The 18,607-nt window shown below is 39.6% G+C and overlaps 1 protein-coding gene across 1 annotated transcript in view; it reads left to right on the top strand.

Annotated features, from left to right (window-relative positions):
* Positions 1–18,402, top strand: part of CCDC60 (coiled-coil domain containing 60) — a 62,587-nt gene extending 44,185 nt beyond the window's left edge. The window contains exons 5-14 of the mRNA XM_087768590.1: positions 1,359–1,481; positions 2,438–2,542; positions 4,240–4,330; positions 6,159–6,381; positions 10,581–10,671; positions 11,298–11,396; positions 11,831–11,959; positions 13,609–13,740; positions 16,318–16,507; positions 17,950–18,402. Coding sequence (XP_087624716.1) covers positions 1,359–1,481; positions 2,438–2,542; positions 4,240–4,330; positions 6,159–6,381; positions 10,581–10,671; positions 11,298–11,396; positions 11,831–11,959; positions 13,609–13,740; positions 16,318–16,507; positions 17,950–18,048 — 1,282 coding nt within the window. The 3' untranslated portion in view covers positions 18,049–18,402. The remainder of the gene's footprint in view (positions 1–1,358; positions 1,482–2,437; positions 2,543–4,239; positions 4,331–6,158; positions 6,382–10,580; positions 10,672–11,297; positions 11,397–11,830; positions 11,960–13,608; positions 13,741–16,317; positions 16,508–17,949) is intronic.
* The last annotated feature ends 205 nt before the right edge of the window (positions 18,403–18,607 follow it).

Genomic DNA, 18,607 nt, shown 5'->3' with positions numbered 1-18,607 from the left:
TTTTGGGACAGCAGAAACACCTGCCAGCTTATATCTTTGTTAGATATCTCCTTTGTTAGACAAAGCAATATGTAAGCTTATTAATTTCTTAATTAGCTGAAGAAAATAGAGATGTTGATCTCTATTTAAATATAGTGCTGAGAGGCTTATGCCCGTGTTGGGTGTACTACTTACAGTTGCTGCTTTGCTGTAGAAAATTTGTATCAATGGAATGCTTGGGGCACACGCTTCTCAACCCTTGTTCCAACTATTTGCTAGGTTATAGTAGGCAACAGTAAGCTGACATCCCCAAACTGCTTCAGATCTAGGAAGGAAATGTTAATCCAGAATCATTCATTCATTCATCTAGGAAGTCTCTGCCAAAGAAATCTGCATACAGCTCTAAAACTCACCCACCACCCAGATCTCGGTTAACTTCTCAGCTGTTTTTTTTTATGGCCAGAATCATTTCAGTTTTATACTAATTTATAAGCCAGCATACAATTGTTCATGTTATATTTTCTGTGTGGACCTCCTATCTTCTGTGTACTATTGATATATGGAGGCTACAATATCTCACTGTGCTTATTAAGCTTGAATCTCCATTGCCTAACACCAGGTGCAGGTAGTTATTTACAGTTGGGAAAAACAGCTGTAAACATTTCCTTTTCTTGCTTGGTAGCATTTTATAAACACTTTGCACAGGTGTAAATGGCCAAAGAGGCTTGTGGCAGCGAAGAAACAGTGCCCACAGCCTCGAAAGAGCTCAGTGTTCTGTTACACTGGTTTGGTCAGCACTCAAGACTTTTTCATTGGGGTGAATCTTTTCAAAACCTTTATTGTTTTCTGTGCACACAGTATGTTAACCCAGGAAACACTGAACAGAATTTTACAGGCACATTTTGAAACTTTGGCCTCGTGTGTATATAATCCCACTGATGCCATTGGCATGATACCGACAGAAAACAAGTGTAATGTGTCGTGAGCGGTGTCTCAGCATCTTTTCTCAAACAAATCAGTCACGGTTTTTTGTCTGCCTGCAAATTTGATTTCACATAAATGCTTCATTGCTAATAATAAATAGTAGTATAAATATGTAAATACAAATAATACCGCATTCATAATTTATAAAGTACTATAAACATAGTAGAAATAAATAATAATTGTTTATCCTGGTAAACATAAATATCAGGTTTGTAATATTAATAAATGATAAAAAATGCAGTAATTAGCCATTTAGAGATACACCTAAGTACTTTTTTTTAATGTAAGGAGGAGAAGAGGGAGTGTGTTGATGTGAACAGAATAAACAGTTTTATTGGCAATGTCTTCATTTCACATACTCCTTTTTTAACTTCAGTCTTTGTCCTTTCCCACAGTTGCTCTCTAACAGAAGGCAACCGCCTGAGGAAGTCAGGGAAGAAGAAGAAAAAGATGACCTTACGGTCTTTCGCTCCTGTTTATACTAGTGTCTTGATTCCAAGCCCCCCTGGAGCAAAAAGGTACATTTGAAGGCAGATTTATGTCCTGCCCTCCTTGGTAGGACAAAGCGAAATTCACAGCAACACAGACCCATAACACATACACGTAGAGCTGCTGTTCAATTGGTAAACACGTATCCTGAGAATTTCGGGAGTTTATGGTGAAATAATCTGTCTTTACTAATAGCAACTGTTAAATTCTAACCTTAAATGATTGAATCCTAAGGAGTTACTGAAAACTCTGTATGTGTGCATGTACAGAAACACGCATCATTTACCTTGCTGATCTTGACTCAGCAAATTCTAAGTTGCATAAAATTTGCTTATGTGGTATAGATTCCAAGATTAGGCTCATTTTAAGGAAAGGCTATCAAAATTATAATTTAATTTGCCTAGTTAAAAAAGTTGGCCTATGAAAGACAGAGGGAGAAGACAGTACGTGTACCGTGTATGCTTCTATATATTTTGTATTAGTCACTAATACATACTATCGGTTCTGTTCTAAGTTCATTAACCCAATTTCTCACCAAAAGTGTCTTTATATACTTACTTTTGTATGTGGAATAAGCTAAAATGCCAAAGCTAATCTTAGTTCAGAAAAAGATGGGTCCAATATTTTAAGCTCACACACTGCTTTTTCTTAAATGCAAAACTTAGAAGCTGCTGTAGAATCCAAAACCCATAAGAATCCATACCATAAAGGGATAAATGCTGGAATCCTCAAAGGCATGAAAGCATGGAGCACATCACCAAGATGAGTCCACTGAAAATTTCACATGCAAAAATATGCTTTCAGGATTCAGAGTTATGCGTTAACATTACGAAAACGTTGAGAGGTGTCTAGAATTCACTGGGACAATGAGAAAAAACCCATCTGCTACAGAAATGCTCAGATGTATCTGTTTCAGCCAACATGATGCCAGCTTGACTGTTTCCCTGACTCTGTAGGATAACACATTTGTTTCTCTCCTTTGCAGTGAACATCTTTTCCGGCAGCTGTGCGCCATACACTGGCTTTTGGAAGCTTTGACTCTTGAATCCAACAGTTCGATGCATTCCATATTAACCTGTTGGAATCCAACGTAGGTGCACAATGCATGATAGTAGATGGAATGAGGAGTTTAGGATTTTTGTTGTCCTGTGTTTTGTCTCTCTTCTTTTGTGTAATAGCTATTTGAGTGAAATGTTATTAATTCTGTGCCATGCAAAACAAACAAATTTTGCATCGACTTTGCCCCCATGCAGTCAGCAGGGAGTTGTACAGTCAAATCAGTAGCACAGCATGGTCGTCTGTTATTGCAAGTTGCAGAGCCAGGAGAAAATACTGAGCTATCCCAGCCAAATTTAGTTGTGTTTTCTTTCCTTTTTCTCTCTTGGTTAATAATTATGCAAATTAAATACATGTAGTAATATATGTATGTATATTGCTATAGCCTTCCCTTGGAGGCTTATCCCAGTGAACTCGACAGAAATTCCATATCCATTATCATTACAGAACAAAGCCACTTCTTAAGTGATATTTAGTAGCTGGTTTTATTCTATCAATTATGTATGACAGTGATGGGTACTTGTAAAAGATGCATTGCTTCTGAACTTTTATACTGTTAAAAGTAAATATTAATTTAAGTTCCCAACATTTTTAGTTAATATAATCATGTTGACATAACATGGCTTTAAATTATTCATGAGTGTTTGGTAAAACAGTGAACAGTTTACACTCTGATTTGCAGGGGCAGAGCTCTTCAAAGCTGTTCTGTTCTCTCTGTATATTCTCAGTCCAGACAAACTGTGCCTATGTATGAGAGAGGTGGCAGAGTGGCATTGTATAGAATTAGCCTGATAGATTGGAGGGGAGAATCAGTCCAGTATGTATTGTGGATGGGTTTTTCACCCCTTTACATATAAGGACCAACGAATAAACTGAGATAAAAGAAACAGTTTGTCAGCAAGTCTCGCAGATACAGGCCGACAGCAGAGTATAAATGCATAAGGCTCTGGATTAATTTCCAGGTTCTGAAGTAGTGCGGTGTCTTGTTGCATACTTCCTTCTGCTCTCTGTTACTGCCTCTAACCACCACGCCTCTCCCTCAATGGCGTTTGAACTGATCTGCATGCACACATTCTTTATTACACAGTAACCATGAAAAATTAGGCTTACATTTAGTATGTTTGGCTCGCATAGTCTCTGTCTGCACAAAAAGATTTTTTTATTTTTTTTTAAATGTGGTGAAGGAAGCAAGCTTGGAACGCTCGTTTGGTTTGTAAAACCTCTGCCTGGTTAGGTGGGGACTGAATGATAAAGGAGAGTGCCTCAGCAGTGGCCTGTTGTTGCACCACAGCTGCAAGGACTGCAGCTTCCACATTTACCTTTGTCAACATGATGTAACATTTCAACTTTTGGACCAGTACAGGTCCTCGCTCAGCCAATAGCACTGAAAAATCAAACCTGTATGAACCTGCTGTCATTTGTATCGCTCTTGCTATACTGGACAAAACCCTTCAGTCCTTGCACAGAGGAAGCTGAGCGCATTATCTGGCCCAGTACATGCGTGATAGTTTGTAGAATGACTGTGCTTTCTTTAAGTGGTTCTTCACTTGTGGCTATAACATACTCGTGGCTTATACACCTTGCATTGTCTTTCCCTTTCTTCTAAGCAAAGATATACATTGTAGTAGTGGTCAGCTGCTGTTTACTCTCCATTTATTGCGTATCTTAAAAGAACTTATAATAAGAGCAAGACACTCAAAATGGAAAACTAATTAAATTGTTTTCACTTAGGGACCCTGGTGGTTTTAAAAAAACAGTAAAAGAAATTGAAGAGGAAAAGTTAGCCACATACATGTGGGAGCTCTTTATTACAAACACAAAGGTAACTTCATTGCCAATTTCTTCCTTGGGACTTAACCCAACTTTTCAGCCGTTTGTTCTGTTGCTTAATTGAACTCCCTGATACCACATTTTATGCTCTGGATCTTGTGACTGTAGAGTACTTGTCTCTGTAGGTTTTGAAGAATAACAGTGTGATACTAGGTAATAGGAAGAGCAGTACGTAGCTGATTGAAACTGCGGCTTGATCTTAGTGATAAGTACTGATATAGGAAGAATTCCATATTTAGCTAAAACATAACTAGCTGCTTGGTTGCATTTTATGACCCCCTTTTTTATGACCCAGAGTCACGTAGCAGTACTTGTTCACCCAAATAGGTCTTTTCCAGTCAAATGGGGATTTTAGACTGGTATCCTGGAGGCCTCACGCTAGTAAATTCTAGCCATGATTTGCTTTGTTGCTTTTTTAGGCAGAATTTAAAGCTAAATTTGGAAACAAATTCCAAATGATGAGGCCTTTACAGAAAGCAGGATTCGCTTGCCACATTCAAAGCAAAGCCAAGGAAAGGAGAAAAGCAATTCAGATGAAGGCCTTTTAAAAGAAAAGTAAAGTTAATACCTGAGAGGAAATTAAACACTAGAAAACGATCCATAACACTTGGTAACTGTTTTACTATCTTTCTGAAACCACAGAAAGACTTTTCTTTTTGAAGCTGCTGAAGTGACTGGAGGAAAATGAAGGTGGAATGAGCGATGCTTAGGAGCATAATTAGGAGAACTCAATAAGGAACCAGTGGGTTTCCCGCTCTCTAGCACATCTTACATTTTGATCTTAAGCTTTTAGTTCCTTGCTTTGCCCCATATAAGGCTAAAATAAACAAGTTTTGTGAAGTGCTTTTAGAACTCCAGGCGAGGCACTCTTGGAAATACGAGCTGTTGTTACATGCAGGCTATTTGGTCTTATTTGTCAACGCCTGCAGCTCGTGCCCTCATGACATAATAATTAAAATGATTCAATAGAAGATTATGATTTCTGTTGGGGAATAATCAGCAAAAGTTGTGAAACTTTTTAAAAGACGAAGATTGTGGGTTTCTGCAAATATTCCCTCTGTTTGCTAACAGCAGGAAGAAAGTCAGCAAGTCACATAAATAACAGAGTTGTTTCTAAATATGAGGCTTCTGATTTTTCCATAGTCTTACCAGTTCTCTAAAGTCAGGTCCAAACGAACTCAAGCACAAGAAACCAAAGTGCATGTCAGTCCTGATGTATCTTTTAGCATTTACACTGCTGAGACTTTTATTTATTTCCTCTTTGAATTAATGACAATTTCCTTTGTCATTTACACTAATATTACTTGAAGACTGCTTTTCATATTTGATTAGTGGAAATATTGGGTTCCTTCAGGGGCACTTGCACTGTAATACCTATTGTTCTGATTATCAAGCCTGCAGAATTCAGTCTGCTCTCAGGCTTCAGTTTTACATTGCTGACCCAGGAAATTCATTTGCCAGGTTGTTGGGTCTTGGGAGGAGACCTGAACGTTTATCAAACCACTCTGACCTATTCTTCCCTGTACATAAGAAGGCTGCTCTATTACCAACCTTCTCTGCAGCTGCGGTGTTACTCGTTTACAAATTAGCTTAATCTGTTGGCATTAATGCTATAGCAGAGGAGTATTGAAGATAACAAAATGAAGGAGGTCCTACCCAAGAAATCACTAGCTTGTTTGAAGTCACTGGGGAAAAATCTATGAGGTTACAGGAGGACCAGGAGGACCTAATACTGGAATTAGTTACAGAACTATGATTCTCTGTTGTCAAATGGCTATAGAAAACCCCTCCTTTCTGTTTACGTTTTCTTCCATGTACAGAAATGCACCTGGAGATACAGTCCGCTTAGCAGGAAGATACACAAGACATCTACTCCAAGTATTCCTCAGCTTAGCAGTCAGTCATCTCCCCGTGGTCAAACCCCTCGTGGCAGCGAAACTTCCACTATATTTTGCTCTGAAGACAACGTCAAGATTAACGTAGCTTCGTCTGATGTTATGAGTGAGTCAGCACAAGCTAGAGAACAACCACCTCTTTTCTCCTGTAAGTTACTTTTCTTGACTGCCAGTATCAAATGGATTTGCTTTGAGTGTTACTAGGGAGAACCTACGTCAAAGACACTGCTAGGTGTACCAATGCATTTCTTTTCAGATATATGGAACTTTGTACAAGTATCTCTGTGCCCTCCCTGTTAGCAAATTGGTTTAAAGATGATGTAATCCCATGTGAATATTAAGTAAGAGTTTTAATTCATATTCAGTTACAGCAGTTGTATAATCAGACTGTCACCCGCATCTATAAGGTCCAACAGGCGGTGAAAACAGTGAAATTGTTCTCTGCCGTAACCAATTGATCCACTGAATATGTATCTGTCTAACGTTGGGGGCTCTGTTTAACTTAGGGGCTTCTTACGCTATATTCTTCTTACTCATCCATCAGTGATTACCTGCGCTTGATAGACCTGACAGAATAGTTCATCTGTTAGCTCTGTAATGTGTTACAGTACAAAGCTAGGTAATCTTAAGTCTTTTCCCTTCCTTCTAGGTAAAGCTGGAACAGAAAAGCACATTAGCATTTAGTACTGCTAATTATCTTTTAATTGGTATTTATATTATCATTATCAGGCTGACATCATGCTCTGCTAGACTCTAAATGACTACTCAGGAAGGAGCTCTTGGAGTCATTTGGGATAGGTCTGTGAATGAATTGCCTTTAAATGTAAAGGAATGGACACATTCTTGATCTGAAAGACCATTAGGTTCAGACTGCCAGAAGCTGGGTGGATATATCGGGGAGCTTGCGCGCATATCAATACTACCTACACAGCTGCTGCTGCTGCCCGTGGCACTGAGCACAGATGAATGGCCTTCCAATGGCATGAATGGGAGCAGTGGAGAATTCAAAGCTGTAACTTCAAGCAAGTTGTTTATAGATGTAGGTGAACAACTGGTTTGTGTGTGAGATGAGATCTGAAAATAATTCTGAGATCTGTAACAGCTGGGAGCCTCCGTTTCATGTGGGACATAAAGAAATATCTTGTGGTGTGTGTGATGTATGGGAAGGATGTTCAGTGTACCCTTTGGAACAACATCTATCGCGTGATTGCCTGTGATTTCAGCGGACTGGCCTGGGTTACCAGTCTGGTCCTCTCAAGGATTACGTTTCTAGCTCTAAAAAATATGGGAAGTTAGTTTCTGCCGGGCAGCTCTGTAGCAAAGGTTGGATTCTGGAATGAATTCTGAAGCTGCTAGAATCACGTTTAATCCAGGCTTCTGATTATAGGATGCTTCGTGGACAAATGGGAAACGGATTACAAGTACAGCTGCCCTGTAGCCTTGTACCCCAAATTCACAAAGCTTCATGTAACTCATACAAACATGATTTTGAGAGCACACACAACCCCAACACACACGTATGCATATATATATATATATTATAAAAGTGGGAAAGAGATTCTGTAGTAGGCAGCTAATCAGTAGATAGTGTGAATCTTACAGAAACATTTCTTTTAAGGAAAGAATTCGTAACTTGATATAAAGCCTTTTGTCCAGCTGTAATTTGGATGCTGTTGTTTGGGGACTGCTGCTGTAGAATGTCTGCTTATACAAGTTTGATTTTTTTCAGTGCTATTGGCTGAGCGAGGACCTGTACTGGTCCAAAAGTTGAAATGTTACATCATGTTGACAAAGGTAAATGTGGAAGCTGCAGTCCTTGCAGCTGTGGTGTAACAACGGGCCACTGCTGAGGCACTCTCCTTTATCATTCAGTCCCCACCTAACCAGGCAGAGGTTTTACAAAGCAGATTAGTGTTCCAAGCTTGCTTCCTTCACCACATTTGAAAGAAAAAAAAAAATAATAAATCCTTTTTTGTGCGGACAGAGACTGTGTGATCTAAACGCACTAAATGTAAGCCTAATTTTTCATGGTTACTGCGTAATGAAGAATGTGTGCATGCAAATCTGTTCAAATGACATACATTTTCTTCACACTGAGAAGTAAAATGTGAGACCTGTATCTGAGACATTAAACACTAACTGGATTTTACCGCCAAAGCTTTCCGGCCAGCAGTTTAGGTTTGAATTCTCAGTCAAAAACATAGTTTTAAAAGAGGGAGGTATAAATAGCTGTGCAAAGGATCTTCATTATAAAACTTATACCTGAATTTGGGGCTTTTCTTTTGGATTGATCAATGTCTTTTCAATTGATTTATCATTGTTAGATCCCTGCAAAACAGGTAAATTAGTACCCCGTTTCACAGATGATTAACTAAGGCACAGAAATCAAAGTCAGATGAAATTACTATGTTCTTCTTTGCTGTTTTTCTCTTTTCTAATTAATGTCTGACTAGTTCAAAGCTATGGAGGTTAATATTTCAAAAATATTATGAACATGGACAAGCTTGAGTATTTGTTTTCCCAGTTTCTCCAGATGGAGAATTGGAGAAGGTTCTAATGCTACAAAATGGAGGGCAGAGAGGTATTGTGCCCTCTGTTTCTGTTGATCAGCCAAAAAGAGGAGCTCTCTCTTTGTGGTATTAGCCCTGGTTTGCTTCCTGTCATCTCCCTCCAAAATCTGCTGACAGGACTGCTTTCAGGACCGGCTTTAGACAACTCAGCTGATTTTGGAGAAAACATCAAATGCAGCCACTGCTTAGTATAGCCCTCTTCCCCCAAAGCACTGTTATCTGCAGAGTAGATGGGTTTCAGATATCCAGCTACTCAGTCTGCCCAAATGGTAACCATAAACAGAAAGGGCTGGGTTCTTCTCGGAAGGGTTCTGACACTGCAAGAACAGATGAGACTTGTATGCAGCCTTGGCTCAGCTTGAGCAGAGGCTCCCTGCTCATATCGATGTCAGGTTCCAGACCCCGTGGGGGTCAGCCTTTGTATTGAAAGTGCTCCTTGGCTCTAGAAGGTCCAGTGGCGTAGCCAGCATCTTACAGGCTTACACTCTGAGACTAGTAAGGGTCACAGTGGAGCCATCGTTAGAACCAGCCAGTGCTAGAACTTGGGAGTTCCTGACTGGGACCTTGGCACTCTTGAAACTCACCTGGCCACAGCTAATAGAGGATCTTCAGTATAAGCATGGTTCTTAAAATTTTAGCCCATTAGCTGCTGCCCAGCAACTTGTTCCATCCATGTCTTACATTTATAAATTCACAGTATAATATTCTGTACTTCTAAAAAGTAGAGGTAGTTTTATGCTGCTATTTAACACAATCAATGTTCAGCAGTCATTTTCTATTATACTATATGCAGTGCTTCACAAAAATGTAGGAAAAGGACCATTTGAATCTGGGGATTACAACTTCAAGGTGTTGAGTGCTCAGTAAAATGTCACTTATTACCATGTAGGACATATTGAGCACCTCAGAGGATGACTCGGAATTTGGCAGCTAACACCTGGGATTGTTAATAACAAGTGTGACAGTTGTCTTACTGCATGAGTGATTGGAGGGCATAACGCGGAGAAGATGGCCGTCTCAGTGTCTCTCCAGCGGTTTGGCATCAAAGCAGGAATGAAATGGCAGTGGGAAGGAAAACTAAGATGTCAATTTGAACGAAAACAGTGAGTTAATTTGGCTTTCCAGGTTTTCAAAGGAGAAGGGAATATAAGCATTCACGTTACAGTGGAAAGAGAGTAAAGAGTGTTGTTAGTGAGAGAGATCTGCTCAAAGGGGGATAACCTGGAAACTATAGCCAACGCGTCTTAAGTTTTAGTGGATGCTGATGAGGAGACACAGAGAGGTAACTAGATACCTGGTGATGTTAAACATATTAAATTCCATATGACGTTTAAAAGAAGAATGGCAAAGTGATACGGTAGACTTAGAAATTCAGAAGACTTGACAGTTATGCCAGTAGAATGCTAACAGCACAGTAGAGGAACTGAAAATAGACTTTCTGCATAGTTTGTTCAAATCTATCTGTTTTTTCTAATAAGCTATTTTTATAAGCATCTAATGTAAAAAATATTTAGTATTTTCTACTTGATAGGTTTTTTTCACAGCTGAAAGAACAAAGCTTATGTTTTCAAAAGTGATTAATGAATTGGGTGCATTCGTATTTGGGTACCTATCTTGAAACCTGTTTAAAAAGCTGCTTTTTTTTTGAAGAAAAATTAATTTTTGGAAGTACTAAATAGCAGGTTTCTTTAGGATGTCTCATTCAGGCCAGCATGTATGGTATCCTCTCTGCAAGGAAGAGAAGAATGCACTATTGAGTTGGCATTTTTTTTATCAGCCCTACAGAAAGTCATCCAGGTAACACATGAAGAGGTGTCAAAAGATGTCCATAAACAAGAAGATATGGTTAAGACGACTGGACTGCAGCGGTATGTTACTTGATGGGTTTCTGAATAACTAGGAGAAACAACTCATCAGGACAGAGTTTGTTTGGTTTTGGTTTTTTTTTTTAATTTCTTTTCTTTTTTCCCCCTGAACAACTGAATTCAGCATTCAGTGAATTCAGATGACACTTACATTTTGGGGCATGGGTGGCAGAACAGCCCATTTTACTGCTGTGCAAGCAGTATGTATTTTCTGGAAAATACCCCATGAATCTTGCCCTTGCAAAGAGAAGAGATCTTATGCTCCAGCAGCTTTGTAGAAAAAGCGATGCTCTATCTTGTTCCTGTAGAATTGTTTCTGCTTCTACCACTGCATTTTTCAGTAGTCTCTCTATAACGTTTCCAGCTAAGCTTATGTAAGATGTGTTCCCTCATTACTCAGTTCTGTGGTGGTTTCCACAGCTATAAGATCAACATGACAAACCATTCTTACAATTAGACTTTGCTGCAGTATTTTTCCCTTTGAGTTGAGGTCAAGAGAAATAAATTTTGTACCTGGATAGCTCCAGCAAGTCTGTAATATTAAGAATGTTTTATTGGCACCTGTAGAATTTTTCACATTCTGAGGAAGGCATACTGTACGCTATCTTAAGCCTTGTTGTGTCTTACAGTTTGTTGCCAGTGGCTCAGAAGAATTACAGAGTAAATATGCCATTCATCAAGGACCAAGAGAGTATAATATCAAGGAAGCAGAGGCCCAGAAGGCAGAGGTAAGGGTACAAATCTGGTTTTGAAGCACACTATATGCTGTATAAACGCGGCTCTATGTGTGGAAAGCATTTGGCATGCAAATGTCAGAGAGCATTTTATTACATGAGGCCAGAGCAGGCCAGCAAAAGCTTGCAGCACACATAGTACGTTTCAGTGCAATACAGAGGTGTGTTCCTGGAAGGATGTGACTGGAATGAAAGATGGTACAAATTCAAATTTAGTATCACTTAGAATTTTTTATTCATAAAATTCTTTTATAAGTTTGATGAATTTAAAAAAAAAACAACCTGTAAATGCGTTTAAATTTGGATTTTTATTGATAACGAGATCTCAAAATTTTACGTGTGCTCACATCGTTGTATGTTCTGAGCAACGCAGGTGCTTACCACAAAATGGTTACCACAGGATGTTAATTTGAGTTTTCTGTGTTTAGTTGTAGGTGCTGTATCAGCTCTTTCATTAAAAGCAAATCTAACTTGTGTGCCGATATGAGGCAAAAGTTCACAGCAGTACGCGAAGAAGCAGCTGCTTGTTTACATGATACTCTAGAGCGCCTTGAGAGGTAGGCAGAGACCGTTTTCTGTATACTCTTAAAACGCTACGCACCTTGCTTCTGACCAGATTTAGGACTTGTCTTCAGGCCTTTTAAAGGTGCATTTATGTGGATTGACATTAAAATAAGAATATAGGGATGACGATAGAAAGTTTTATGACTGTGTACAAAAACTATAGAATCATAGAATATCTCAAGTTAGACGGGACCCATAATGATCGAGTCCAACTTGCTGCACTGAACCATACAACTAAGAGCATCTCTTAGTGACTAACAGATTCATGAACACTTATGCGAACAATGAGTCACAAGTCACTAATATGCGACTTCTCTCCCCTCAAAAACCATCGCTTTGACATACAGATGGCAAAATTCTTGACAAACAGGAAAAAAAGTCAGGCTTTCCCCAAAGTACGTGTTTCCAGGTCACCTTTGCAAGGGCATTACAGGCTAAATATTTACAGCAGTGTTTTGGGATATTTCTGAATGACTTTTCTGGAAATAGTTTTGCTAAAAACATTGGATATATTTACTTTGGACATTGTAGTCCTTTTCACCCAAAGAGAGAATAATAAATTCAGTCACATACTATCTATGTGGCTGTCTTGTGTTTTCAGTTTGGAGATCACTGTATTGTTCTTCAACATTACTTTGACTCTTCTTATAGTAACAGTTGCAATGTCCTCTCTCAAGGCCTTTTCCCAGATCAGTGACATTTCTACCTTGTTGACCAGCCGAAGCCTCTCATCCTTTTCCTTTTGCCTGGAAACATTCATCTGTGATGTTTGTGCAAATTCTTTTGTCTCAGTAAGCATCAGGCCTTCTCTGCACTGCTCTTCTGAAGGGTGTTATAGGCACAGTTTTCTTTCACCCTCTCACTTCCTTCTTCTTTCCATTCTTCTGTTCCATTTTGTACTTAGTGGTTTTTTTTTTTTGTCCTCAGAGCTTTCCTTACCTGGAGCTGGGTCCTTGCTTTCTTCCCTGAGCAGCTGCTGTGACTGCATAAGAACTAATCATTCCAGCAGCCTGCAGTATGGAAGGACGAGTCAGATGGGAACTTACTACTTGCAGCTATTTTACCATTCTCCATAGAGCCACACAAGCGTATTCTGTTTGATCAGCATTTGGAGGTGAAACCTCAGTTTGGCAGGATGCACTATAAGTAATTTATTGGAAAGAAAAGCAGATGTTTATTTTTGTTATAACACAGTAGTACTTTCTGTAGGAACGCATACATGAGCCCAATCTCTGGGTTGAAATTCTAGGTTAGGTCACTATATTCCACCTCTCTTCTGTTGTATTTTAAATAATATTTTACTCTAAATCACTGTGCAGTATTCTGTTTGTTCTTAAGCAGTGCATACCTGACAGAAATTGGAGGTTGAATTTCAGTTTAAATGTTTTGATTCTGAAGTTTGTTTCTTACCTACAGCCTAGAGTTGATATAAAATGTAAACACTTTTTAATGTTTGTAGAAATATGAATGTATACAGAACACTGCCAAAGCAAAAATTGTTATTAGTGTCCACAGACTAAACACACAGTGTGTTCTTCACATTCATTGTTTTCTGCCTTCCTTAGTATCATCCCAGTTAACTCTGCAGAAGTATGGTAATGTTTAAAACACAGCTTTAACTTTTAAGGGGTTTTTTTTGTAGGAGGCAGGAAGAGCGATGTTGTCAAAAATACCAGGCTTTGAAACAATTGAAGTATTTTAGAAGAGACATGGAACGAATAAGACAGCTGGGCATGAGAGCCAAAAGAGAACACGATGATGATGAACTGAATTGGTAAGGAGGCACAGAAACCCTCAGTTCAAATGAGATGGTCAGGGTCCCAGAGTTCTGTCTTTAGTACAAAAAGCTTTTTTTCTTTTCTTTTTTTCTCCCCCAAGCAAAGTATCGCTAGAAACCATTGAATCAGTTACTGGAAATGCAGGCTTTTCAAAATGGTAGCAACAAAAATACATATATGATCGCTAGGAGCAGATCTCAGCCTGCTCAGCAAATAAGTTAACTGGGAACAGTAAGAAAGGGGATAAGAGTTCCTTTTCAGTGATACTGGGCAAAAAGCACTCAGTCCTTGTGTTCGCACACCTTCCCCAGTGTGCAGCTTTATAGGAGAATTCTTCCACCAGGAAGTATGTGAAACACGCTGTACCCCAAAGGTGAGAGGTATGGTATAAATGTACGTGGGTTAGATTCACAACTTCTTACTGAACTGAGCATTCACAGTACTAAAACTGATGGCAAAGGAGACTGACTCCAGCTGTCCATCCACGTTAAAAATATTTCCCTGCCAACGTCTATGAGCTGCACATGGAGAATACTGCAACACTTGCAAGGGCAAGTAGAGTAATCATCTAAATGCTTCTCAGTGCAGCCATTCTGCAGATTACTAGTGGTTTATGTTTGAAAGGATATTGGCTGTATCCAGTGATTGGCTTCCAGATACACACAAGAAATAGCCTACCAGAACACCTCAGCAAGCTCACAGTGTGTTCCCTACTGCCCTGTCCATGAGAACTCCTTGGACACGTGGGATTACAGAGTGTGCAAACTGCATGGAATGTTTTTGTCAGCCTGCCCTTTTTTGTTCTCCTTGCTAGTAAACCTTCTGTCCTTCATAATTTGAGATAACAAAAAGTCTGTTTCTAATCTCAGGTTCAAAATGCAGGTGGCCCAGGAACACATCACTCGTGTTAATGAATAAACCTAGTCTTGGCCTATCTAGCAGAACTCTGGTTTTAATTGTCAAACATATATGCTCCTGCTGTCCCCCAGATTTAAGATCTGGCATGTAAATAAGCCCTGAAACTGGAGAGGATGTGGTTTTGCTTTTATACTTCTAGTTCTGCTAGAAGAAGCCTTAATTTGGACAAAGCTCCATGGGTATTAAGGAGACTATATCAATATGGCTTTTAATTTTTTTCCCCCTGTGCAAGAACAGTACGACAAGTCCGGTGTTCCTTCACATGAAAATCATGGTTCCATCGCGAGGAGGCTGTCTTGCTGTGACTGTGCCAGCCCAGTTAGACGAGCACAGCTTTCTGTGCCAGGCCTGCTCTGCAAAGGGCTATGCTTGAGGGGTATGAAGAGTGAAGTCTCTCACAAGGCTGGTCACCCCCCTTGTGGAGACACGAAGTCATGACGGAGGAATTGCTTTCACCATGCCGCCTGTTTCATTTACCACAGGGCTGTGTTTCCCCCTACTCTCGCAAACACTGCCTTGCCAAGAAAGCTGAATCACTGTAGGAATGCTTTACTAGTATGTGCTGTCAGTCTGCTTGTCTTCTCTCTCTCTCTCATGAAGTGAGAAAAAACAAAAATAATATATGAACAGTGCGATATAAAAGTACGTTGAAGATAGCTTCCTTTCTCAAAATATCTTCATGTATGGATGGGTTATAAAAGGCTTGTGTGTGACATGATTATGGTAAGCCGGGTAATCTAGCCAGTGATAATAAGGAGCTGGCTATACAGCCATACCCGTACTAGCAGTGTAGAACTGGCCCTACTGAAGATGAGAACCTATATGTTTCCTTTTTTACTTTATTTAAGGAGGAAATTCCTCACCCCTCTCCTGCTGTCCCAGTAACATGTATCCTAAACTGGAGGGAAGCAGCACTTCTGCTGATGTGCTGCCAAATCCTCAGCCCTTGGCAATGAAAGCCACAGCACACCCCGGTCATGCACAGTCTAGAAAGGCTTGGAACATCAGGCTCCAGGACTGTCAAAGCAGCACTGCAGAATTTACAGAGAACATTAAAAAAAAGGCAATCTTTTCACAAGAGTTTTAGTTTTATTGTAATGTGTAATTCTCCTTCTGAATCTCTATATTCAGAGTGAAATGGTAAAGACTGCGTGTTACAGTGCACTTACATCGGTGAGATTTATGTCAGCACATAGAGGGAGGAGAATGATGATAGCACAGGGAAAAAGGATAGTAAAGAGAATCAGTGTGTCAGATCAGGCACTGATTGCATGGCAAAAACCGTAGAGGCTAAACAAAATAAATAGAGAAAAGATGAAGAGGACAAATCTGCAGTAAAATGGAAACATTTGTTAGGATTTTATTATTTGCTTTCATACCCGAGTTTGTCATCCAGAATTTAAATGAACAATGAAGAAGCATCTATTTCAATGCCCTGCAAAGGGAATTGGTGCACAGGTCCAATAAAGTAAAGCTCTTTCGCATTATTCACTTGGAATTACACTGAGTATTGCATTCCCTGAAAAACTATTTTTGCTGTGGAAGCTATGGAGGTGGTGAAGAGGCAGAAATGCCAGGCAAACCCAGAGTTATTAATCAGATATGCATTTGTTCCCAAGGCTGCTCTTTTATTGCTGCTCTTCTTTCTGCCACAGGTTTCCTGTATTGCTTGCCAGACTCCCAGAGTCTGTGAAGAGTGACCATTATGTACAGAAAATCTTAAAGAAACTGGAAAAATATGGCAAGACTCCTGACTTGAAAATTCATCCAGACTCTTTTCTTAAGGCTCTGGCTGATCTACAGGTGTGGGAGCTGTGTTCTCCAGAAATTGCTGCAGCTGTGGAGGTGAGGCGGGTCCAGTTCTTGATTCTCTGCGTGATGAGGGTGGGGAGAGCAGGCACCTCTGGGTGAAATTCATGCAGTGGAAAGTTACCAGATGAAATCATGTAGAATCTTGTTAAATTGTAATATTATTCACCTTTTACAAGGCACTTTGATCTCCTCAGAAGATAGATGTTATGACAAGCATTGGATTATTAATCAGTATCATTTTATTATGATGTCACTGTTGATTTATTTACCGCCACAGTGAAAGTGACATCTGTCATAAATTCTTAGGACGCTTAAAAAGAAACATTAACTTGTTGTGCCCTGAAAAGGCCTGTCATTCCCAGTAGTTACCTCCATGAGCTATTCAAGTAATGTATTACGTCACTGATCCAGGAACTCTGCAGATATGTTTGTTTTGCTTCAGCAACGTTAAAAAAAAAAAATGCTTCTCAAGATCTTCAGTTGGGCTCAACTATTGTAGTTCTAGAAGCAATTGGCAGAAGAGGAAGGACACAAGAAAGGGAAGAGAATAGGTTTAGAATGTATACTGCTATGTAGGCTAACCAGATAACTAACTTACAAAAAATGGCAACGATGCCACCTTGTGTTTTTTGTTCGCATCGCAGTTATTCCCCCTAAGCTACGAGACCAACAGAAATCTCCGAGAGGCAGCAGATTGCTGTGCATCTTACATATATCGAGTGTTATCGTGCCTTACAATGGCAAAAGTTTAGCAGCCAAGCTGTCAAGATCAGGCTACCTGTGTTTTCTTGATGTCTTATAAAAACAGCCATGTTGTCTTGTGCCCTAATTTGCATGGTCACTAACCAGAGAAGCAGCCTTGCCTTAATGTTCAATATACAAGTCTCTGCTTGCTGGTTTTAGTTCTTTCTTTGCTATTTCCATTCTGTTCCCTTTGCATTTTGATCCCTCATATTAGTGCAATAGTAATAGAGAAAAACACGTAAGCATGGCTGAATCTCCTATCTACTTTTTTATACATCTTTCAAAAATAGCCCCAGAGGAAGGAGGACCTTGGTGCTCCTTCTGACTGGAAAGGAAACTTGCGTTTTAGGAGCAATAAGAGCATCACTGAATATGACCTGGCTGATACTGAAAGAGATTCCAGATTAAGTTCTTATTTAACTTCAAGTTGCTTTTAATGTATGTACTGCAATGGTAGGTAGAAGATACCTGCAACTTTAGAACAAAGACTTGACTTGGAAGGATTCAGGATATAAATTGTAATGAAGACTGTAGAGTTTTCCTTTTAATTCATTTTAGAGCGTATCCAGCTGTTCTGAAAGTTGCATTAAAAATGTTTTGGTGATATAAAGCACTACACTAACTGTTTGCAGAAGCCAGTACATTTGTTCTGTTGTCACAATGGTCAAATTTTCCCATGTTCTCTCTTACACGTAAATCAAATCTCAGGAAAGAACCTTTTTCTGTTTCAGTTTGTACGTGAAAGTATTGTGCAGATGCCAGAAGAGGATTTCAGCGAGTGGTTTCAGACAAGAGTAGCCCCCCTCAGTGCACAGTCTTCCACCTTTTAATCAAAGGCCAGATGAGATGGTTTTCCAGCTACAACTGTCTTCAAGCAGAAAACTACTGCCTGTTGAGACCTGCCTCAAGCAAGAAAGGGGAAGGGGAGTTAACTTCAGGCAATCCCACTGAAATCCCAGTGAAATCACCACTCTTGCACAACTGAAATTTGTCCCTCTACAGTGCTCCGCTGGTCGTAGTCGGGCATAGAAAATAAAAGCTAAATACTGTTGCTCCTTCCTGCACGATGTCTTGGACTCGCCATCACGTTTCAATCTCATCTAACCACGTAGGATGAAAACTGAGTTTCTAATCACAGGTCAGGTCGTTTCTTCAGCCGTTCCTCTAACAATACCTACAGTATAACAAGCATCTACTCAGTAGGGATATACTGATTTCCATATCTGAACAGCATTGCCTCTGTTTGCTCTTCATTTTAGCTCTCCTTTATAGAAAATATCCCAAGCACAGGGTAGTTGTAAGCTTTAAGACAGTTGTTTGGGTTGTTGGGTTTTTTTGCATTAATTCTTTTTGGTAATTCGGATGTTTTGGTTTTGCATTGAGTTTATT

Source organism: Nipponia nippon, unplaced genomic scaffold (genome assembly GCF_047370975.1).
Source record: "Nipponia nippon isolate SJK-2023a ecotype South Korea unplaced genomic scaffold, ASM4737097v1 scaffold_30, whole genome shotgun sequence".
Lineage (NCBI taxonomy): Eukaryota > Metazoa > Chordata > Aves > Pelecaniformes > Threskiornithidae > Nipponia > Nipponia nippon.
Note: the sequence above shows the minus strand (reverse complement) of the source record. Positions and strands in the feature narration are given on the sequence as shown.